Source organism: Myxocyprinus asiaticus, chromosome 6 (assembly GCF_019703515.2).
Source record: "Myxocyprinus asiaticus isolate MX2 ecotype Aquarium Trade chromosome 6, UBuf_Myxa_2, whole genome shotgun sequence".
NCBI classification, from domain to species: Eukaryota; Metazoa; Chordata; class Actinopteri; order Cypriniformes; family Catostomidae; genus Myxocyprinus; species Myxocyprinus asiaticus.
In genome coordinates, this window is record NC_059349.1 from 3,142,217 (window position 1) to 3,166,725 (window position 24,509).

The 24,509-nt window shown below is 38.3% G+C and overlaps 2 protein-coding genes across 2 annotated transcripts in view; one reads left to right on the top strand and one right to left on the bottom strand.

Moving 5' to 3' along the window:
* Positions 1–18,153, bottom strand: part of LOC127442874 (gastrula zinc finger protein XlCGF57.1-like) — a 44,180-nt gene extending 26,027 nt beyond the window's left edge. Inside the window, exons 1-2 of the mRNA XM_051701160.1 lie at positions 18,035–18,153; positions 4,104–4,746 (exon numbers count right to left, since the gene is read on the bottom strand). Coding sequence (XP_051557120.1) covers positions 4,104–4,746; positions 18,035–18,152 — 761 coding nt within the window. The 5' untranslated portion in view covers position 18,153. The remainder of the gene's footprint in view (positions 1–4,103; positions 4,747–18,034) is intronic.
* LOC127442946 (gastrula zinc finger protein XlCGF7.1-like) overlaps positions 1–24,509 on the top strand; it is an 898,889-nt gene that overhangs the window by 161,953 nt on the left and 712,427 nt on the right. The gene's annotated exons all lie outside the window — the stretch shown is intronic.

The following is a 24,509-nucleotide window of genomic DNA, read 5'->3' on the forward strand; positions in this document are numbered from 1 at the left end:
AGCCAAGACATCAGGAAAAAAAATTGTGGACCTCCACAAGTCTGGTTCATCCTTGGGAGCAATTTCCAAATGCCTGAAGGTACCATGTTCATCTGTACAAACAATAGTATTAAAGTATAAACACCATGGGACCACGCAGCCATCATACCGCTCATGAAGGAGACGAATTCTGTCTCTTGAGATGAGCATAGTTTAGTGCAAAAAGTGCAAATCAATCCAGGAACAACAGCAAAGGACCTTGTGAAGATGCTGGAGGACAAGTAGATAGGTATCTATATCTACAGTAAAACGAGTCCTATATTGACATAACCTGAAATGCTGCTCAGCAAGGAAGAAGCCACTGCTCCAAAACGACGCGCTTCCTGACTCCTCCTCCACATGACACATGATCTTACCAACGAGCTTACGTCATCCCTCTCATGAGCGCATGTCACAGAGATGTACGGAAGCGAACATTTGTAGTTAAAAAGTATATAAGTATTGTTTTGTTTCTCAAACTAATCAAGGAGGTCTTTCCCTGTCACTGCCTGTGCTCACAGCCACGAAGGCTGTTCCCCTGTCCATGCCAGTTGTCACGACCAAGGAGACCGTTCCCCAGTCTCTGCCAATGTTCACGGCCACGGAGTCCATTCCGCTGCCACGGCCAGTGTCCGAGCCTTCCACAGCTCCACCCCCTGAGCTGTTCCCTCCTGACCCCTGTCCAGCGGCTGCCGCTCAGTACTCTGCCCTGAGGCCGCCTCCCAGACTCCACCTTTGCCCTGAGGCCTCCACCCAGGCTGTTGGACCCCACCCCTTTCCTTAAGTTCCCTCCCTGGTTTCCCTGCCTTCCCTCCCTTTCTGTTGTGTTATCTGTTTTATGATAGTTCTCTTTTTGTCTGTCTTGTGTATTGTTTGATGTTCCAATTTTGGGACACTGAGAGGCATCCCTTTGGAGGGGAGGCTCTGTCATGGTCCTGTCACTCTGTCAGTCTGGGTTTTTGTCTGAGAGGACCATGGCATTATCGTCCAATGTCTGTCTTGTGTTTTGTTTTCTGTCTTTGTGTGAGCGCGCGGTTTCAGTTGTATTCCCTGCCATGCGCTCTTCGGAACCATGATGTCTAAATCCTGACTTCCTGTCTAGTTCAGTTTCAGTCTGTGTCAGGATCCGGACACTCGTGCTCCATGTCTGTCTGTTATTGACGTGGGTGCATCGCGCTTATGCCATCTTGGCAGCATGCATTCACGTCAGTAGTTTGTCTGTCTCTCACGAACACAGGTGCGCCTCGCACTCACGTTGCACACCCAGGTCGCAAGCTGTCTTCATGTTGTGCTGAGGTTTGGTAACTTCAGTCTAATATTGCCTCATTGTCTTGGCGATGTGCACTCATGCCATGGTTCCTGTTTTGGTCTGGTCGGTCCAGTTTCCCCCTGCCCCACCCTGGATTACCCTTTTTCCCCTTCAGGATAGTTTGTTTATTTTTACCCCTCATGGGAGTTTTTGCCCTTGTGTTATTTAACAAATTCCCTCTGCGTTTGGGTCCTGGCTCTGCATTCGTTGACACACAAAAGGTCCCGTACAATTGTGCTGCTGAAGACCTGCATAATGGATGAATGGGGGAAAATTCCACTTGCTAAACTTAACAAATTTGTATCTTCAGTGCCCAAACACATGTGAAGAAATGGTGATGTTACACAGTGGTAAAAACTCAACTGTCCCAACTTTTTTGAAGCATGTTGCAATCATCTGGTTTGAAATTAGTGTATATTTTCAAAAAACAAACAAACAAAAAAATTCACAAGGTTGTTGTAGTGCTTTCAATAGAGCACAGGGTCAATAGTATTTTTAAGTCCCTACTTTTTGTTTTTATTAGCATTTTCCATACTGTCCCAACTTTTTCAGAATTTGGGTTGTATGCAGGGCTCCAGCTGAGGGGGACATGCCATCCCCCTTGTTAAAAGAAACCTCCTTGTAAAACTGCCATTCCCCTTTTAGATCAATGGTGTCATGTTTTACTTAGAATTAAACATGCAAGTAAACCATTTGAATTCTCTACGTATGACAATAACGGTGATTAGATGAGTATATTTAGGTTGAGACATGTTTGGGGTTGCCAGATATCAATAAATGCAGTCCCCAATCAGAAATTTAAACTTCAGAGTGGAAATAATCTGCCACTGTCATGCTTTATTTGCACAATCTGGCAATCATGAGCGTGCAAGCTCTCCACTGTGAAAACGCGAAGATGTTTTCTGTTGGAGTTTAGCCCTGGAATGTACTTCCCAGTGTTCACATGAAACTTATGCCACTGAAGGTAATGCAGGTTTTCGTCAATTTTGCAAACCTTCAAAAATGGCCAAGAGAACAGATCAAGGAAATCTTTTGACGTTTAAAAAGAAGTGAACAGAAGGTAAGACATTGCTATAAGTAGTGTTTTAGGACATTTCACTATACCATGTTTTTAACTATGCCATAGTTACATGTACAGTACATGTTTTTAACATGTTATTATAACCACTTATAGCTTTTAACACCATGAATATTTGCCCTGAATGCAAAATGTAAACATTACAAATTACACTGCTTCTAATGCAGATAGAATTAGGCAGAAATATAATTTCTAGAATATCTAGAATTATAGAATATGCAGTGTGGAGCAAATGACAGCTGCAGTGCCAGTGACAGCTTTGTCTTTTCTATAATGCATATAATAAACAAAAAAAAACAACATAAAAAAGAAAATACAAGAGACTGGAAAATATAGACCATATAGTGCTGTAATCATTTATTTAGTACATACTCCTTTAGTTAAAATAGTATATCATGCTTACGAAGGTTATAAGGATAATATTGTAATGGAATGGTATATGGAAATCCCTGTCATGTGGCCCATGAGGTATGCATGGATTAATAAATTCTTCTTCTAATGTCCATATTTGGCATGACAAATATAACAGAGGCATCCCTGTTCTGGATGCATGTAAATTATACAATATAAGACTATTATTGCGCTTTAGTGCTTCAGAATGCATAATTTAGTGCTAAATGGACATGAATGACATGTTATTTATGAAGAAATGTTTAGTAAACAAATGATAATCCATCAATATTTCAACTTCTGGACTAAACATCTATTGGATGTTGTTCACTCAAGCCTGCAAGTGATAAATCAATGGGAGCTTACACTACTGAATGGGTATGTTAATCATTTATTACGATTCATGTCATTTTGATGTTTTTATACTGTATGTTGACATAAATTAAGAAAATACTCTCTCTGTTATATTTCTTTTTTTTATCCTCTTTTCTCCCCAATTTGGAATGCCCAATTCCCAATGCTCACTAGGTGCTCGTGGTGGCGCAGTTGCTCACCTCAATCCACCTTCCGCATCTGAAACAGTCAACCCGCGCACCTTATCACATGGCTTGCTGGGCACATTATTGCTGAGACTTAGTGCATTTGGATGCTCATCCTATTCCCAGCGATCTCCTCCCACAACCACACACCCCATCGAGAGTGAGAACCACTATATTCTGACCACGAGGAGGGTAACCCGTGTTACAGCCGGGCCAAATTGGTTGCTTAGGAGGCCTGGTTGGAGTCACTCAGCACACCCTGTAAAACTGCCATTCCCCTTTTGTGCATATATTTTAAGAAAACATTTGTGTGGACGCACTATTGAATAAGACCTATTGTTACTGATCGTGAAATTTCATATTCATGTTTTTCTGAATTTCAAACCGTTTACTTGAATGTATAGTTTACCCTGGAAATTAACTTTGTTCATCATGATAACTTTGGACAATGCTTTTTTAGATGAGTCTGAAGATTACTTGATTGGGTGAAACTCCTCCGGTATGAATTATCTGGTGCATTTGATTTCATGAGCTCAAGTAAAGGCTTTACCACACTCTTGAGCATACATAAGCTTTCACATCGGTATGCATGATCTGGTGATCTTTAAAATATTTCAGCTTTGTAAAACTCTTTCCACAAAAAGAACACAGGTAAGGCTTTATATTTGCATGAATATTCAGGTGCCTCTTTAGATATGATTCCAATCTAAATTCTTTGCCACACTGAGGGCATGTGAATGGCTTCTCTTCAGTGTGAATTCTTTGGTGCTTTGTAAGGTTTTCTTGTTGTGTGAAACTCTTTCCACATTGAAGGCATTTGAAAGGCTTCTCTCCAGTGTGAATTCTTTGGTGCTTCTTAAGGTTTTCTTTTTGTGTAAAACTCTTTCCACACTGAGGGCATGTAAAAGGCTTCTCTCCAGTGTGTATTCTCAGGTGCTTCTCAAGAACTCCTTTTAGTGCAAAACTCTTTCCACACTGAGGGCAGGTGAAAGGCTTCTCTCCAGTGTGAATTATCATGTGATAATGAAGATTACCTCTCGCTGCGAAATTCTTTCCACACTGATTGCAAGTGAAAGGCTTCTCTCCAGTGTGAATTCTCATGTGACACTTAAGATCTCCTTTCTTTGAGAAACACTTTCCACACTGTGTGCACGTGAAAGGCTTCTCTCCAGTGTGAATTCTCAGGTGCTTCTGTAGACCTTGTTTTATTGCAAAACTCTTTCCACACTGTGGGCATGTGAAATAATTTTTGTATCTTGTTCTTTCATTTCTTCTTTGTGAAAAATTATTTTCAATCTGTAAGCAACTAACAGATTCTTCACCAGATATGTAATTTTCAGATTTATGAAACTGATGATGTTTCTGATCGACGTCATTCAGTTCTTGACTTTCCTTTTTCACTTCCATCAGGTCTAAAATGAACAGTAAAACAAAGACAGTAAACAAAGACAAATGTGAAACAAGAAATACAGCTGGGGCCAAGTTTGCATTGATATGATACCTCTGATATACTGTTAAATTAGTTCTGTCATTCTCATGTTAGGGGAAGATGCAGGGGGATAATTTTAACCTTCCTATCCTACTCACTTTTTCCGATGTAATAAAAATGGTTTCCTATATCTAAGCAGTGCAAGACTTTTTCCCACCTCCACTTGCCATAAGAAAACACACACAAAATTGGACTTGATTTGATAAGTCTAAGTTGACCAACCAAATGAAATGAATGGGAAGGACTGAAAAAAAGAGCAATATTTGGGAAAATTTGTCAAATATGATATTTAATTTAGCCACAATGCAGAACAAATGCACATAAATAAAGAGGTGAGACTATAAAATATGCAGTATGCAAAACACACATTTACACTCACATTTAAAAATGAACTGGTGACACTATAACTAGGGCTAGGTGATATGGCCAAAAAAAAAAAAAAAAAAATTTGTTTTTCAAACTAAAGAACGATTCAGGATTCCATTTTTCAATGTTTAAATGTACTCAACTAAAAAAGTAACTGCAACATGAACACACACACAACCCCCCACCCCCCCCCCCCACCCCACCACGCAGGAAATTGTGATACACAGTGTAAATGATAAATAAATTAAAATCTAATAAACCCATGTTGAGAAATAACAGTATAAAATAAGAAAACCATCATATTTTGTCATTATGTGAAGATTCACTGTCCAACTCAATGAAAGAATGGGCACAACGTGCGTCTGTCTGTTCTTCCTTCAGGTTACTGTAGTAATCTTAGTAAGCGCACACAAGTTTTATTAGTGACAGTCTTAACTGTCTATTTTCAAATCACGGTTGGCTTAACAGGAGATGCCATAACCATTGTGTTTTTAATATGTGTGTTAAGTTGAAGTTCAGTTTTGAAGACGCTGCATTCTGTTCCATTTAGCTGCACTCTTTCTAGCTGTTTGAAACACTCGCAGCACGTTGAGTCCACTGCCGCACGCCAGGTGTGTGTGTGTGTGTGTCCAAGTGTTCGCTCCTATGGGGAAAGCTGTGATGCTCCGTATTGTTGTTGCTGTGATGATTCATGAACCATTCCATTCAACTTGGAGAGTCAGAATTTCCATCTTCAACTGGGGAAAGTGGAAACGGAATGACACTATGTTTGACTTCTAACTTGGAAACCCATGAGGAAATCATCAACTCCCATTTCGTCGAGATGGTGTTACTTCATGCAAACATGTCAGCACCCAGGGCAGGGAGGTTTACAGTCAGTGACAAACACTCCATTTCTGTTAGTCACATGTCTGTGAAACTTATTCAGTTTAAGTCTTAGTTGTTGAATCTTTTTATGTTCATACAAACATTTACACGTTAAGTTTGCTGAAAATAAAAGCAGTTGAAAGTGAGAGGACATTTCTTTGCTTAGTTTAGAAACCATAGTTAGTAACCATGGTAGTGAGGAGCCATGCATGGATTTACCTATGGTTACCATGGACTTATTACAAATACCATTGTTAAAACTATGGATATTATGGATGAACTATGGTGACAGCTACCAGTTTTCGTTGTGTAAAATCTGTTCACTTGTAATGTTCTCTGATTGTAGGAAAATGTAAGTTGTTTTGTTTGCCATCAGAAATCCAAAGAGATGACTGTAGTTTAATCACTAGGAGCCTGATGAAAGGAATCTGTAAAGAAGACCCAACTTAGTCACACTGTCAGAATCTTTCAATTTAGCCATATTAAAATTGGGTGTTCATTTTTTCCACAGATGTTACTGTTGTTAATACCATAATTTTCATCTGCATCCCAACCTCAAAATCAGTGCTTTACTGTAAAATGTGCATTTCAATGCACAAAATATGCAATATTACTGGTAATTGCATGGGTGCTACCAAAGCAGGTGCTGGTGCCACATTTTCAACGGGCCCTTTGAGGGCTCAAATAAACCGTGATGTGGCCCCTGGCTGAAATTGAGTTTGACACCCGTTTTAAGCTATACCTCCACCAATACGTGTTAATACGGGTCCGACGTGGCTCGTGGACATGCGTACAACATCAACAGTACCACTGCTGAAAAAAGTCCTAGTGGAAACACTGCATTCCTTACCCCAAACGTCCTTGGTTATGGGCCCGCTGTCTTGAATTTTCATTTTGAATAACGCAGAATTCACGGTTCTGTTCTAGACATTTCACACCTGAATAGCTGAGGTGATCACTACTGAATTTAACGTGAGTCAGATGCTTCTGGAGTTTATTCATATTTCTAAATGCCGACATCTTGGAATGTACAGCATGAGTAAGTGTTTTTTCTGTTTATATTTAGTGTATTGTGTTTCAAAACGTTGAAATATTGTGATCTTTTACTCGCTGGTTTCTCAGCGGGTACAGCTTATTCGTAAACAAAGACCATGGTGTGCTATTATCAGTGTTGTGATCGCTGCTCAATTTCCCCAGTAATCAGCTCTGGTTCGAGCAGCAGGGTGGAAGGAGTGTGTGTTTGTGTCCGTTTGTTGACTGCAAACTCGCATTCAGATCTGCCTCCACTCCGGTATGAAACACCCACTTTTCACAATCCAATCAACAACCGATGGATAAAATCAAGTACCCACCATACATTTTTTTCTTGTTCGATAAGCCATTTCACTCAGAAATACATCACAATACGGAGGTAAAGTTGGCCGCAACTTCCGTTTCATGACAACTTTAAGGGGAAAGTGGTTCAAAATGGTTTAAAAATGAAACATGAAGCAACATCATAAAATATTAGATAAATCATGAACTCTTGAGTTGAACTTGTTAGGAGAGTACACCTCTACGTCATTCGGAGTGTTTCTCCACAATATTCATGAGAAGGAATGCTTCCAATCACTGCGCTTCCACGTGCATGAGATCGGATTACAGCTGAGAATTCAAAGTTCAACAGCACTCGTGGAACAGATATGAGAGGGGCTTTTGCCAATCAGTCATGAGAACAGGCTGCAATCAATAACCAGACCGGAGCAAGCATGTTTCTTGGCCTGCTGCAGTTCTGCTACTCTAGTGCTTTAAACATGAAGAAGCTCTGTTTAGATGTACAGACTTCAGCGCGTCTTCTCTGTACGTCTGACTGAGGTGAGGAAGAAAACAGCTCACAGTCCAGGTGCACTCTAAACTTTCCAAACAGCTTCAAGTGATGTAGATTGCAAAGTATGAGGGAATTATACAAAAATACAGAAGCACTCTCGTTGTGGAATAATTGGAGCTGGAACTGCAGCTCCGATGAAGCAAAACTTGCGTGTCGAGCGTCTTTAAAGGAAACACCCCGGCGTTACATCTTTAATGCAGTTATATTTCATGCATTATAGCTTTATGAAAGTTAAAATAATACGGAAGCAGGTCATATACAGGTGCATCTCAGTAAATTAGAATGTCGTGGAAAAGTTCATTTATTTAAGTAATTCAACTCAAATTGTGAAACTCGTGTATTAAATAAATTCAATGCACACAGACTGAAGTAGTTTAAGTCTTTGGTTCTTTTAATTGTGATGATTTTGGCTCACATTTAACAAAAACCCACCAATTCACTATCTCAAAAAATTAGAATACATCAACAAAAAACATTTTTAGTGAATTGTTGGCCTTCTGGAAAGTATGTTAATTTACTGTATATGTACTCAATACTTGGTAGGGGCTCCTTTTGCTTTAATTACTGCCTCAATTCGGCGTGGTATGGAGGTGATCGGTTTGTGGCACTGCTGAGGTGGTATGGAAGTCCAGGTTTCTTTGACAGTGGCCTTCAGCTCATCTGCATTTTTTGGTCTCTTGTTTCTCATTTTCCTCTTGACAATACCCCATCGATTTTCTATGAGGTTCAGGTCTGGTGAGTTTGCTGGCCAGTCAAGCACACCAACACCATGGTCATTTAACCAACTTTTGGTGCTTTTGGCAGTGTGGGCAGGTGCCAAATCCTGCTGGAAAATGAAATCAGCATCTTTAAAAAGCTGGTCAGCAGAAGGAAGCATGAAGTGCTCCAAAATTTCTTGGTAAACGGGTGCAGTGACTTTGGTTTTCAAAAAACGCAATGGACCAACACCAGCAGATGACATTGCAACCCAAATCATCACAGACTGTGGAAACTTAACACTGGACTTCAAGCAACTTGGGCTATGAGCTTCTCCACCCTTCCTCCAGACTCTAGGACCTTGGTTTCCAAATGAAATACAAAACTTGCTCTCATCTGAAAAGAGGACTTTGGAACACTGGGCAACAATCCAGTTCTTCTTCTCCTTAGCCCAGGTAAGATGCATCTGACGTTGTCTGTGGTTCAGGAGTGGCTTAACAAGAGGAATACGACAACTGTAGCCAAATTCCTTGACATGTCTGTGTGTGGTGGCTCTTGATGCCTTGACCCCAGCCTCAGTCCATTCCTTGTGAAGTTCACCCAAATTCTTGAATCGATTTTGCTTGACAATCATAAGGCTGCGGTTCTCTCGGTTGGTTGTGCATCTTTTTCTTCCACACTTTTTCCTTCCACTCAACTTTCTGTTAACATGCTTGGATACAGCACTCTGTGAACTGCCAGCTTCTTTGGCAATGAATGTTTGTGGCTTACCCTCCTTGTGAAGGGTGTCAATGATTGTCTTCTGGACAACTGTCAGATCAGCAGTCTTCCCCATGATTGTGTAGCCTAGTGAACCAAACTGAGAGACCATTTTGAAGGCTCAGGAAACCTTTGCAGGTGTTTTGAGTTGATTAGCTGATTGGCATGTCACCATATTCAAATTTTTTGAGATAGTGAATTGGTGGGTTTTTGTTAAATGTGAGCCAAAATCAACACAATTAAAAGAACCAAAGACTTAAACTACTTCAGTCTGTGTGCATTGAATTTATTTAATACACGAGTTTCACAATTTGAGTCGAATTACTGAAGTAAATGAACTTTTCCACGACATTCTAATTTATTGAGATGCACCTGTAAACAACTACAAACTCCGAAACCGGCATTTCTCTGTGCGGTCAGCGCCTCTTCTATGAGTTGCGCGAATGTCCCAATCTATGGGGAGAGATTGAAACTGCACCCGGCTGAGGCACACTCTGTTGCGGGGACGCTCATCCCTCGAGCACGCACTCTTAATGCAGCTAGATTATAATGTGATGGCTTGCACCTTAATGAATCATAATATATGTCACTGTGCATTTCTTATCGTGAAGAAAATTGTCAATACGCAGCTTTATTAATAAGAGAGATTTAGTTGATTCGTGAGTTAAAGATCTGTTAAGAGCTAATGATTAATCGGTGCAATAATCGCAGAATAGTTGAATAATCGTTAGATTAATCGATTACCAAAATAATCATTAGTTTCTGCCCTACTGGTTTTCTTATTTAAATGAATAATTATTACAATTCATGGGATTATTGTTTAATAATTCTATGTGTTATGTATTTTTCAAACATCTTAACAATTCAGTATTACTATGGTTGTGTGGTATACTATAAATTGTGAAATATTGCGATGTTTTTTAGATGGTATGATAGCATCTTGTTGCTAATTTCGGTACCATACTACAGTGTGGTGCTATTATGGGATGTGACAGTTTTGAGATTAAATCAATGACAATATGACAATCAAATTCAAATATTGGTATGGCCAAGTGTGATCATTAAACAGCAAAAGGATGTAATTTAATTCAATTTTATGCATGAATGCCCTGTGCACTTCAGAACAAATGAGAGGTGCCACTCTGCTCCGTCATCTACCTCACACACACATCGCACATGATGCACATAATGCTGTGCAAACACTCACAAAAAAGCTCGGAGGATCATCAGAGACTCCAGCCACCCGAGCCATGGGCTGTTCTCACTGCTACCATCAGGCAGGCGGTATCGCAGCATCAGGACCCGCACCAGCCGACTTCATGACAGCTTCTTCCCCCAAGCAATCAGACTTTTGAACTCTTGATCTCTCACGATCAATATACCTCAGCACTGCACTTTATTAATCTTACACTGGACTGTCATAAATTATATTCTCTCTTAACAACACACTGGCAACTGACTATCAACCGACAGCCTGAATGTCAATACAGCACAATACAACCTACTTTATATTTTATATATGCTATTTTATTGTATACTGTGTATTCAATATTGTGTGTATGTGTATTCTAAATTGCATGTATTGTATACTGTACATTGTATATTATTATTTGTATATTGTGTTATGTGTAATTATGTGTATATTAGATATGTAAATTGTGTTGGGTAAATCTGATGTTTATTGTAAACTGGTATATGTCTCATCACTGTCATGACTGCTATGTTGCTCGGAACTGCACCCAAGAATTTCACACACTATTGCACTTGTGTAAATGGTTGTGTGACAGTAAAAGTGATTTGATTTGACTGACATGAAATCCTTCTCCAGTGCAGCTTGGAGATTTCAGCTCACAAGTATTTCAACGTTTCATTTACAATGCGGACCTTATTAAAAACTACTGTTAGAAACACAGGAAGAACTCATATGATCCATCAAAATAACACATTTCCATCAAAATAAAAAGCTCTGTTAACTGCATGAATGAAATTGACATTATGACAGAAAAATGAAATATTCCAAGTAATAGCAATAACACTACTACTACTAATAATTTAATAATAAATGATTTTATTATTATTATTGCTATTATGTAAGCAATATCACAAAAGTGTATCAGCATACTGTGATTCAGCGGTACACAGGTAATCAGTTTTTTTTTCCATTAATTTTATAATTTATACTGTGAAGCTCTGTTGTGCAGCATTCTATTTGACAGAAAACAAAATTGCAATTTTTATTTTTGAAAATGTATTATATTTTTATTTGATTAAAGCTTTGTGTATTAATATGTTTAAACACTGCTTTGATGATTGTTTTATTTAAGGAGTAATTAAAAAGGTAATCTTAGACCCTTGGGGAAAGATACGATCAGAATGAAGACCCACGGTTGTTGCTGGTGTTCTTATTTAAATGAATAGTTTTTACAGTTACATCTTCACTATTCATTATTGCAAAAAATAATGGAATGTATTGCTATTGTGACATCCCTGCAATTCAAAATATGGGCAATTAAATATCTATATATTTATAGACCTGTTAATATACTCATAGAATAGGTTTAACTTTTAGATTAATCTCTTTGACTGGTATTGTGATATTTGAATTGTCTGTCAATATTCAGTTGCTTAATTATTAATTCAATAACATAATTTCATAGAATATTTAATGTAGTTTTTTTTTACAATAAATTACACTACATTATTTATAATATCAGATGTATTTTATACATTCTGTAAATGTTTCTCTCTCTCTCTCTCTCTCTCTCTCTCTCTCTCTCTCTCTCTCTCTCTCTATATATATATATATATATATATATATATACAGGTGCATCTCAATAAATTAGAATGTCGTGGAAAAGTTAATTTATTTCAGTAATTCAACTCAAATTGTGAAACTCGTGTATTAAATAAATTCAATGCACACAGACTGAAGTAGTTTAAGTCATTGGTTCTTTTAATTGTGATGATTTTGGCTCCATTTAACAAAAACCCACCAATTCACTATCTCAAAAAATTAGAATATGGTGACATGCCAATCAGCTAATCAACTCAAAACACCTGCAAAGATTTCCTGAGCCTTCAAAATGGTCTCTCAGTTTGGTTCACTAGGCTACACAATCATGGGGAAGACTGCTGATCTGACAGTTGTCCAGAAGACAATCACTGACACCCTTCACAAGGAGGGTAAGCCACAAACATTCATTGCCAAAGAAGCTGGCTGTTCACAGAGTGCTGTATCCAAGCATGTTAACAGAAAGTTGAGTGGAAGGAAAAAGTGTGGAAGAAAAAGATGCACAACCAACCGAGAGAACCGCAGCCTTATGATTGTCAAGCAAAATCGATTCAAGAATTTGGGTGAACTTCACAAGGAATGGACTGAGGCTGGGGTCAAGGCATCAAGAGCCACCACACACAGACGTGTCAAGGAATTTGGCTACAGTTGTTGTATTCCTCTTGTTAAGCCACTCCTGAACCACAGACAACGTCAGAGGCGTCTTACCTGGGCTAAGGAGAAGAAGAACTGGACTGTTGCCCAGTGTTCCAAAGTCCTCTTTTCAGATGAGAGCAAGTTTTGTATTTCATTTGGAAACCAAGGTCCTAGAGTCTGGAGGAAGGGTGGAGAAGCTCATAGCCTAAGTTGCTTGAAGTCCAGTGTTAAGTTTCCACAGTCTGTGATGATTTGGGGTGCAATGTCATCTGCTGGTGTTGGTCCATTGTGTTTTTTGAAAAGCAAAGTCACTGCACCCGTTTACCAAGAAATTTTGGAGCACTTCATGCTTCCTTCTGCTGACCAGCTTTTTAAAGATGCTGATTTCATTTTCCAGCAGGAACTGGCACCTGCCCACACTGCCAAAAGCACCAAAAGTTGGTTAAATGACCATGGTGTTGGTGTGCTTGACTGGCCAGCAAACTCACCAGACCTGAACCCCATAGAGAATCTATGGGGTATTGTCAAGAGGAAAATGAGAAACAAGAGACCAAAAAATGCAGATGAGCTGAAGGCCACTGTCAAAGAAACCTGGGCTTCCATACCACCTCAGCAGTGCCACAAACTGATCACCTCCATGCCACGCCGAATTGAGGCAGTAATTAAAGCAATAGGAGCCCCTACCAAGTATTGAGTACATATACAGTAAATGAACATACTTTCCAGAAGGCCAACAATTCACTAAAAATGTTTTTTTTATTGGTCTTATGATGTATTCTAATTTTTTGAGATAGTGAATTGGTGGGTTTTTGTTAAATGTGAGCCAAAATCATCACAATTAAAAGAACCAAAGACTTAAACTACTTCAGTCTGTGTGCACTGAATTTATTTAATACACGAGTTTCACAATTTGAGTTGAATTACTGAAATAAATGAACTTTTCCACGACATTCTAATTTATTGAGATGCACCTGTATATATATATATACACACACACACACACACACACACACACACACTACCGGCCAAAAGTTTTGAAACACTTGACTGAAATGTTTCTCATGATCTTAAAAATCTTTTGATCTGAAGGCGTAGGCTTAAACGTTTGAAATTAGTTTTGTAGACAAAAATTTAATTGTGCCACCATATTAATTTATTTCATTATAAAACTAAAATTTTATAATAATAAAAACAAAGTTTTTGAAATGGATGACTTGGACCAAATAATAAAGAAAAGCAGCCAATAAGTGCCCAACATAGATGGGAACTCCTTCAATACTGTTTAAAAAGCATCCCAGGGTGATACCTCAAGAAGTTGGTTGAGAAAATGTCAAGAGTACATGTCTGCAAATTCTAGGCAAAGGGTGACTACTTTGAAGATGCTAAAATATAACACAGTTATGATTTATTTTGAATTTTGTTTTGTCACAACATAATTCCCATAGTTCCATTTATGTTATTCCATAGTTTTGATGACTTTACTATTATTCTTAAATGTGAAAAAAAAAAAATTATAATAAAGAATGAGTGTTTCAAAACTTGTGACCGGTAGTGTATACATACATACACACACACACACACACACACACCGATCAGCCACAATATTAAAACCACCTGCCTAATATTGTGTAGATCCCCCTCGTACCGCCAAAACAGCGCCAACCCACATCTCAGAATAGCATTCTAAAATGATATTCTTCTCACCACAATTGTACAGAGTGGTTATCTGAATTACTGTAGACCTTGTCAGTTTGAACCAGTCTGGCCATTCTCTGTTGACCGCTCTCATCAACAAGACATTTCCGTCCACAGAACTGCCGCTCACTGGATGATTTATGTTTTTGGTACCATTCAGAGTAAATTCTAGAGACTGTTGTGTGTGAAAATCCCAGGAGATCAGCAGTTACAGAAATACTAAAACCAGCCCATCTAGCACCAACAATCATCCATGTGATAATCTAATCAGCCAATCGTGTGGCTGCAGTGCATTAAATCATGCAGATATGTGTCAGGAGCTTCAGCTGATTTTCACATCAACCATCAGAATGGGGAAAAATGTGATCTCAGTGATTTGGACCGTGGCATGATTGTTGGTACCAGATGGGCTGGTTTTAGTATTTCTGTAACTGCTGATCTCCTGGGATTTTCATGCACAACCGTCTCTAGAATCCAAACACTCCAAAACTGTGTCCAACATTTCATTTCTCAGACTCAAAAGTGGGAACATGTATTTGGAAGAGAGAAAAAAGCTTGCAGTTGCTTTGATAGCCGAAAGTAATAAAAGGACTCGTTTATGTTTAGGTCTTATGCGTTTTCTTGGTGAATTTAAATTAGTTCAATAACTGGGGTTTCTGATACTTGGAAACAATAAGGTTATATTTAATTAAAAGAACATTCAATATCTCTTCACAAATTTGGACAGTTTTTAAATATTTCTTGTTGCTTAGTACTCTCAAAGACATCAAAAACGTGTGGAAATAACTTTGGTGTAAAGTGACGTCACTTCATAGACTTCAATGTATTCTGCAGCGCTGACGCGAGTCATGTGAAAGCCCCTTAACGTGTACAAATATCAGTCACTTTTACACATTAATCATTGCTCTTCACAATCACAAAAGAGACCGATTATGGTTTCAAAACGGCAAATTTCTCCGAAAGGTGAGGAGTTTGGATCCCTGAAATGATTTTTTTTTTTTTTCATGCATTTATTTATTTTGTGGAATTTGATAATAGCAAAGTTGAGCTCATTAGCTGAAAAAACATCATGCAACAATGTAAAAACAGGTCTCTAGCATGCGAGCAAATGTGAGTGAAAATTACTGCGTGTGAATGTGGAAAATTATTTGGCTGCACCGGATGTCTGACACATGTCATCAAAGCTTATGAACTTATACCATCAGAATCAAAACTCGCTATGCATCCAACCTTAAAAACAAATTACGTTTTAAACTGAGAAAAAAAACCCCAGAGAAACTAAAATCGTGGACGACTGACATGTGCGATGACAAATATCAATTTTACTTGCTATCACTAAGCTACGTCAACTAGCAGTCTGCTGGGCTGATGAAAAAAGATACTTGTGTGAAGCATAGTAGATTAATTTTTTTTAACTGCAAAAGATAGGTTTTTTTCATTAAATATTTATCAGACCTTTATGCCACAACCATTTAAATGTTTCTACACTAGAAGGCACACAAAATAATTTTTGCCAGTGAGAAATACATGAACTTGGTTTGAATGCTATTTTAGATTGTGATGAAATTAAAAGAATGGTAAATCTAAGAATTTTATTTGCATACCCCCATTGTCACCTCATGTACCCCCGTTTGGTTAACACTGTAGTATTGGGAATACTCCTGTGACCAGATAAAATTTGATTCTGCAATGGGTAATATGGCAATATTTAAATTGCATTGTTTTTTTGTTTTTTATTTCAGGTCTTCTGTTTTTCTGTGAACCCCAGTTGAATATCAAGAATTTACAAGTGTTGGCCTTAACCTGTGTCAACCTGGACTGATGTTTATTCCAGTCCTACCTACACCACACAATACTTTTTTCTGCTTTTATATGGATGGCTGTCTACTTGCAAGTTCTCTTCAAAATTAGATGTATGCAAATATAACTTGAACTGCAAGAGCCAAGAACTTGATCCAGTTGCAGAGAATCCCTTAAGTTAAAGGGATATTTCACTCAAGAATGAAGATTATCTTATCATATACTCACCCTCATTCCATCCCAGATGTGTATGACTTTCTTTCTTTTGCGGAACACACATTTTTTTAGACGAATATTTCAGCTCTGTAGGTCCATACAATGCAAGTGAATAGTGGCCAGACTTTTGAAGCTCCAAAAAGCACAAACGCAGCAGAAACGCAATCCATTTGACTCAGTAGTTTAATCAATGTCTTCTGAAGTGATCCAGTCGGTTTTGGGTGAGAACAGACCAAAATGTAACTCCTTTTTCACTGTACATCTTGCCACTGCAGTCTCTAGGCATGATAATAATTTCTAGCTCAATTACACTTCCTAGTGCTTGACACATGCATAGAGCACTAGATGGCGCTATGAAGTGTAATTTAACTTGAAATCATGATCACCAAGGAGGCTGCTGGTGTGATTTATAATGAAATAGGAGTTATATTTTGGTCTGTTCTCACCCAAAACTGACTGGATTGCTTTTTGGAGCTTCAAAGTTTTGGTAACCATTCACCTGAATTGTATGGACCTACAGAGCTGAGATATTCTTCTAAAAATCTTCCTTTGTGTTCTGCAGATAAAGGAAATTCATTTTCAACTTCATCCATATGACTCCAGTGGTTAAATTAATGTCTTCTAAAGCGACACGATCGCTTTGTTGTGAAAAAGATCAATATTTATACTTTTTAACTATAAATCATCACTTTTGGACAGCAGCAGAACACGCATTCACAAGAGCACTGCGTACACGTCTCTCGTGTGTTGAATTTGCATTGGCATGTTATGGGCACCATTGTGAGTAAACAAACAGAAAAATACAAGGTTCCTTCTACTCAGCTGTAAATAGCGATGATCTTCAGTTCTCGCGTTAACATTCCAACGCGATTACTCCTAACCAGAAGCGATACTTTAGTTAAGAAGTACTTAGATATTGATCTTTTCATACCAAAAGCAATCGTTTCACTTTAGAAGACATTTTTTTAACCGAGTCGTATGGATGACGTTTATGCTGAAAGTCTTATCACCATCCACTTTCACTGTATGGACCTACTGAGGTAAAATATTTTACTATTATTAATTTATATAGTTATACACATCTGGGATATCAGAGTGTGAGTAAATGATGAGAGAATTTCTATTTTTGGGTGAACTAACACTTTATTATTGCTCCCTCACAATAAATTATCCATGGTTTTACTTTAGTAATATTGTAGTAAACATGACTTTAGTAACCATGGTAAATCTTGTAGTAATGGTTTTTAAATACCATGGTTAAACAGTGGTTTTTGAAGTAAAACAAGGTTTAATTTTCATAACGGTTACTTTTTTCTTCTTTTTTCAGCAGTAGCAATAGTTTAATTACAGTAGTAAAACCAGAGGAACCATAAAATTCTAATTTTATTACAATACTTTTCATTGTCCTGTGTTATTACAGTGGTTTCACTTCAAGTATTGTATCGGTTTGCTATCTGGGATTGTTACCTCAGTGTTCCCCAAAACTGTTATCATGAAGGATTAAGTATGGACACCAACCTCTTTGTTCCTCGTTATCTTCATTTTTCACTCTATGTGTTTTTGGATCATTCATGTCTTCACTTTTGTGATTGTATGTTTGCAGACTTCTGTACGCGTCTTTCTTCTTCTTCTTCATTTTTAACGGCGGTTGCAAACTATAATAGTACTTTACTACCACCTGCTGTTAGCTTAGACCAGAGACATCCTAGCTGTGGCTGAAATCGCCCCCTATCCACTATATTATTTATTTATTTATTTATTTTATTCATGCAAAACGTCTTACATGAGATTGTGTCAGCAAGTACAGAACAACAAGAACAGTAAAAAAAAAAAAAAAAAAAGAAGACATATCATAAATATAATTTAAAAAAAAAAGCCAGAAAAAAAAACAAACAAACAAAAAACATCTATACAAGGTTAAACATTGAAAGAATTTTTTGACATTTCGAGGATTTTTTGTTTTTTATGCCCATCAAAGACAAAACATAGGAGTTATAGTCTACCAGAAAAATTGACAATAACGTATTCTTACCCAAAAATTTGCATTTGTGTATAATAAAAGTATAATAAAAAGATTAACAATATACTGGATATGAGAATTTGAGTTGTTATAAAGAAAAATAATATTAAAAGTGTTTATACATATTTTGACAGTTGTTTTTTCTGAGAGATAGGTACATAGCTCGTTCCAAAAAGATTTAACACAAAGACATTCACTAAAAAGATGAACAATCGTCTCTTCTATGTCACAGAAAGTACATTTTTTCTCAGTATTTTGAATGTACTTATGGAGTGTGTCATTACAAGGGTAGCATCTATGTAATATTTTTAACGTGCCTTTTTTTTATCTTGTTTCTTAATAGATATTTGTGGGGAAGAGACCAGACCAAATTCCAATTAACATTGTATAGCGTCATCCATTGAAAAGAAGATGCTGGAATAGATTTTCTGTTGATATGATTGCGAACAAAGTGGTTATTGAATTTGTCATCAGTAATAAGAATTCCTTCTATTGAAATAGAAGTGTTATTCAGAAAAATAGGCTTACAGGTTTGCTCTCCTTTCAAAATAGTTTTTATTCCACTAGGAATAGCGTTGACTACAATATTATACTCTTTTAATGATGCCCCCAAATCAAATTTTCTGGAGAATTCTGAAAAGGAATAAAACTGACCATTGTCATCTATCAACTGATTAACAATATAGATATTAGACTGTATAGATTTTACAATCAATAAAAAAGAAAATAGTAAATAAAATAGTGAGTAGTGAATAGTACAATAATATAATAGTATAAGTAGTAAAATATAATAGTATAATAATAATAGATTGATAATAGCAAATAGTATATGTATAATAATAGCAAATATTATAAAGAGTAGTATAATATAGTCAATAACAAAATAGAAATAGTAAATAAAACAGTGAGTAGTGAACAGTACAATAATAGTATAAGTAGTATTATATACTGATAATAGCAAATAGTATATGTATAATAATAATATAATAATAGATTGATAATAGCTAATAGTATATGTAGTATAAACAGTAGAATAATACAGTCAATAACAAAATAGAAATAGTAAACAAAATAGTATGTAGTGAACAGTACAATAATAGTATAAATAATATAATATAATACAATATCAAATCAAATCACTTTTACTGTCACACAGCCATATACACAAGTGCAATAGTGTGTGAAATTCTTGGGTGCAGTTCCAAGCAACATAGCAGTCATGACAGTGATGAGACATATACCAGTTTACAATAAACATCAGATTTACACAACACAATTTAAAATCGAATATACACATAATTACACATAACACAATATACAAATAATAACATACAATGTACAGTACACAATACACATAATATAGAATACACATTATACAATAAAAATAGTATATATAGTACATATAAAATGTACAATAGTATAATAATAATAATAGATTGATAATAGCAAATAGTATATGATAATAATGATATAATAATAGATTGATAATAGCAAATAGTATATGTAGTATAAAGAATAGTATAATACAGTCTATAACAAAAGAGAAATAGTAAATAAAATAGTGACTAGTGAACAGTACAATAATAGTATTAGTATAATATAATACAATAGTATAATAATAATAATAATAATAATAATAGATTGGTAATAGCAAATAGTATTTGTTTAATAATAATATAACAATAGATTGATAATAGCAAATAGTATATGTACACTGTAAAAAAAATCCTGTTGTTTTTACCAAAAAATTTTGGCAGCTGTGGTTGCCAGAATAATTATGTAAAAAATACAGTAAAAATGTAAACAACTTTACAGAACAACCTGTAAATTTTACCAAAAATTCTGTTAAATTTACAGTAAAAAAAAACATAAAACTTGATATTAGCCTACTGAAACTGTAACTACAGAAGAGCACATGATGACATGAAGTTCACCAATAGTGGCTCTTCCAGAAGCAATGACCAATAAACATGTAGAGACAGTGCTCAGTGTCAATCACACAAACACTAAACACCATCAGGGTAACACATGTGAAATTAAAATAATGTAATAAACATTAACTAAACTACATCAAATATAAAACAGTACACCCCGATGTTCATAACTGATATTAAAAATAAGAAGAAACATAACTATTCCCATAAAATATAATGAAATGTAATGGGTCATGCAGGGAATTGTGGGAACACCCGATTACTGCTTTATACTGTAATTTTAACAATAATTTGCTGTAAAAAGTACATGTACTCTCTTGCTAAACATGTAAACAATTTTTTACCATTAATTATACAGGAAAATCATAATTTTTCAATCTAAAAAAATTTTTTTACAACATTTTATTGTAAAAACTACTGTATTGTCTTTTAAAATATATTACAAAATTTTACTGCATATTTTTCAGTTAATACTCGTTAATCAATTAACGTTTTATTTCTGTAGCATTTTTAGTCTTTTACTGTTAAAATTACAGACATTTTTTACAGTGTAGTATAAACAGTAGAATAATACAGTCAATAACAAAATAGAAATAGTAAATAAAATAGTATGTAGTGAACAGTACAATAATAGTATAAATAATATAATACAATAGTATAATAATAATAAAAGATTGATAATAGCAAATAGTATATGTATAATAATAATATAATAATAGATTGATAATAGCAAATAATATATGTAGTATAAAAAATAGTATAATACAGGCTGCCCCCGATCGGGCTGGAGGGTACAGGATACAGGTAAGAGTCAAGGGGAGTACACACCAAGCCTTGGTGGACACAGGTTGTAACCAGACCACTATCCACCAATGCTTGGTTCAACATGAGGCTTTGGGCACAACTAAAAGGGTGAGGGTGAAATGTGTACATGGGGATATTCACAACTACCCTGTGGTGACCCTCGTTATTAAATATCGGGGAACAAAGCATAGAGTGGAGGCCGCGGTTAGTTCCCACCTCACCCATCCGCTGATTTTGGGGACTAATTGAGTTCAGAAATGTATTAAAGGGAATATGCGCGGATGGGTCCTGCACAAAAGCGACGAGATGTGAAATGTGTGATGCTCTGGCAGGGGAGGCGGAGCTGGCTCTTTTCGTCAGCTCCACGTCAGGATGACGTGAGGTGGGGGGGAGAGGCTGCAGCCCCTCCTCTCCTCGGGGGATTTCCCGAAGGGGATTTCCCTTTGGAGCAGTCGTGAGATGAAACCCTCAAGCACGCCTTCGACCAAGTGAGAGTGATCGATGGTCAACAACTCCAGCCGAATGTCGAACTTTCATATCCCTATTTCGCAATTATAAATGAGCGGTTGTATAGAGTGACGCAGGACGCTCAAACTAAATAAGATACAACCCAGTTCTTAATACTGTGGAGCCGCCGGGAAATGGTGTTCCAGGCGGCTCAATATAATCCCATGGCGGGGCATCTAGGGGAAAAAAAACACTGAACCGACTAATAGCCCATTTTTATTGGCCGGGGATTGGCGGCGATGTTCGTAGGTGGTGTGCGATTGTCAGCTGGTGAACCCACCGGCCACCCCAAAAGCGCCACTGTGCCTCCTTCTGCTGAATGAGGTCCCCTTCAAGAGAATTGCCATGGACCTCGTCGGGCCATTAGAGCGGTCAACATGTAGACATCGCTTTGCATTGGTCTTAGTGGAGTATGCAACGCGATATCCAGAAGCAGTAACCCTGCGCAACATCTCAGCATGCAGTGTTGCAGAGGCACTCTTCAAAATAATCTTTTGTTCCCTAGCTTGCTAGTTCGAATCCCAGGGCGTGCTGAGTGACTCCAGCCAGGTCTCCTAAGCAACCAAATTGGCCTGGTTGCTAGGGAGGGTAAAGTCACACGGGGTAACCTCCTCGTGATTGCTATAATGTGATTCGTTCTTGGTGGGGCGCGTGGTGAGTTGAGCATGGTTGCCGCGGTGGATGGCGTGAAGCCTCCACACGCACTATGTCTCCGTGGCAATGTGCTCAACAAGCCACGTGATAAGATGCACAGATTGACGGTCTCAGACATGGAGGCAGCTGGGATTAGTCCTCCGCCACCCGGACTGAGGCGAATCACTACGCGACCACGAGGACTTAAAAGCACATTGGGAATTGGGCATTCCAAAATTGGGAGGAAAAAAAAAATATATGATTCATAAGTTCGTGCACAAGGATGCTAGAAATTGGGACAAATGGCTCTATCCCCTGTTATTCGCAGTACGATAGGTCCTGCAAGCCTCCACTGGGTTTTCCCCATTCAAGCTGCTGTATGGGCGGTGCCCGTGCAGCATGCTTGATGTCATATGCGAAGCCTAGGAGGAGGGACCTTCAACCAGTAAGAATGAAATTCAATAAGTTCTTGATCTTCGAGCAAAACTCCACACCTTGGGGCAACTAACACAGGAGAATTTGCTCCAAGCTCAAGAACGACAGAGCCGACTGTATAACAGGGGAACTCGGCTACGGGAATTTGCACTGGGAGATAAAGTACACATATTACTCCCCACATCGAGCTCCAAATTACTCGCCAAGTGGCAAGGACCCTTTGAGGTCACACAACAAGTGGGGGAACTCGATTATGAGGTAAAGCGAACCGATAGAGGGGGCGCGCATCAAATTTATCATCTCAACCTCCTGAAATTGTGGAGGAGGTGGCCCCTGTGACATTGGCTATGGTAGTTCCGGAGAGGGCGGAGCTTTGTGTTTTTTGAGGTAAACACAAAACACAATCATGTCACCCCGGTCACTTGTGGAGACCACCTCTCACCGTACCAACTCGCAGAGGTTGCCAAACTACAACAAGAATTTGCAGATGTGTTTTCCCCTCTACCGGGTCACACGAACCTCATCCAGCACCACATCGAGACCAAGCCAGGGGTGGTGGTATGTACCCGTCCCTACTGATTGCCCGAATATTAAAAATAATTGTCCGGGAAGAATTGGATGCAATGCTCGACATGGGAGTAATAGAGGAATCCCACAGCGACTAGTCCAGCCCGGTTGTTCTGGTGCCTAAGAGTGACGGGTCTGTACGGTTCTGTGTGGATTATAGAAAAGTCAATGTGGTGTCTAAATTTGATGCCTATCCAATGCCTCGTATTGATGAGTTGCTCGGTCGGTTAGGCACTGCTCATTTTTACTCTACACTGGATTTGACAAAGGGTTATTGGCAGATCCCCTTGACACCAATTTCCCATGAAAAAAATGGCTTTCTCCACACCATTTGGATTACACCAATTTGTGACACTTCCGTTCGGTTTGTTTGGGGCTCCGGCCACGTTTTAGCGCCTCATGGACCGAATCCTCAGACCGCATTCGGGTTTGCATCGCTGCGATGGGCGGGGCTCACAGCAAACCCTAAGAAGTGCGTGATTGAGCGGGTGGAGGTACAGTATCTGGGGTTCCACTTGGGCCACAGGCAGGTGCGTCCCCAAATTGACAAGACGGCGGCGATTGTGACCTGCCCGAGACCCAAGACCAAAAAGGTGGTGAGACAGTTCCTGGAGCTGGCTGGCTATTATAGAAGATTCGGATGTCATAAGCCCGCTGACTGATCTCACTTAAAAGGGAGCTCCAGACCTGGTCCAGTGGACGGAGCAGTGCCAACGGGCATTTACGCAGGTTAAAGCCGCACTTTGCGGGGGGCCACTTTTACATGCACCTACTTTCTCTCTCCCTTTTGTATTGCAGATGGACGCTTCAGACAGGGGACTGGGGTCCGTGCTCTCACAGGTGGTGGAGGGGGTTGGAGTTCCCGGTGCTGTACATCAGCCGCAAGCTCTCCTTGAGAGAAACAAAGTACAGCACCGTTGAAAAGGAGTGTCTGGCCATCAAGTGGCCGGTCCTCACTCTCCATTACTACCTGCTGGGGCGGGCCTTCACCCTCTGCTCAGATCACGCCCCACTCCAATGGCTCCACTGCATGAAGGATATCAACACATGGATCACCTGGTTGTATCTTGCTCTCCAGCCCTGTCGCAGACTT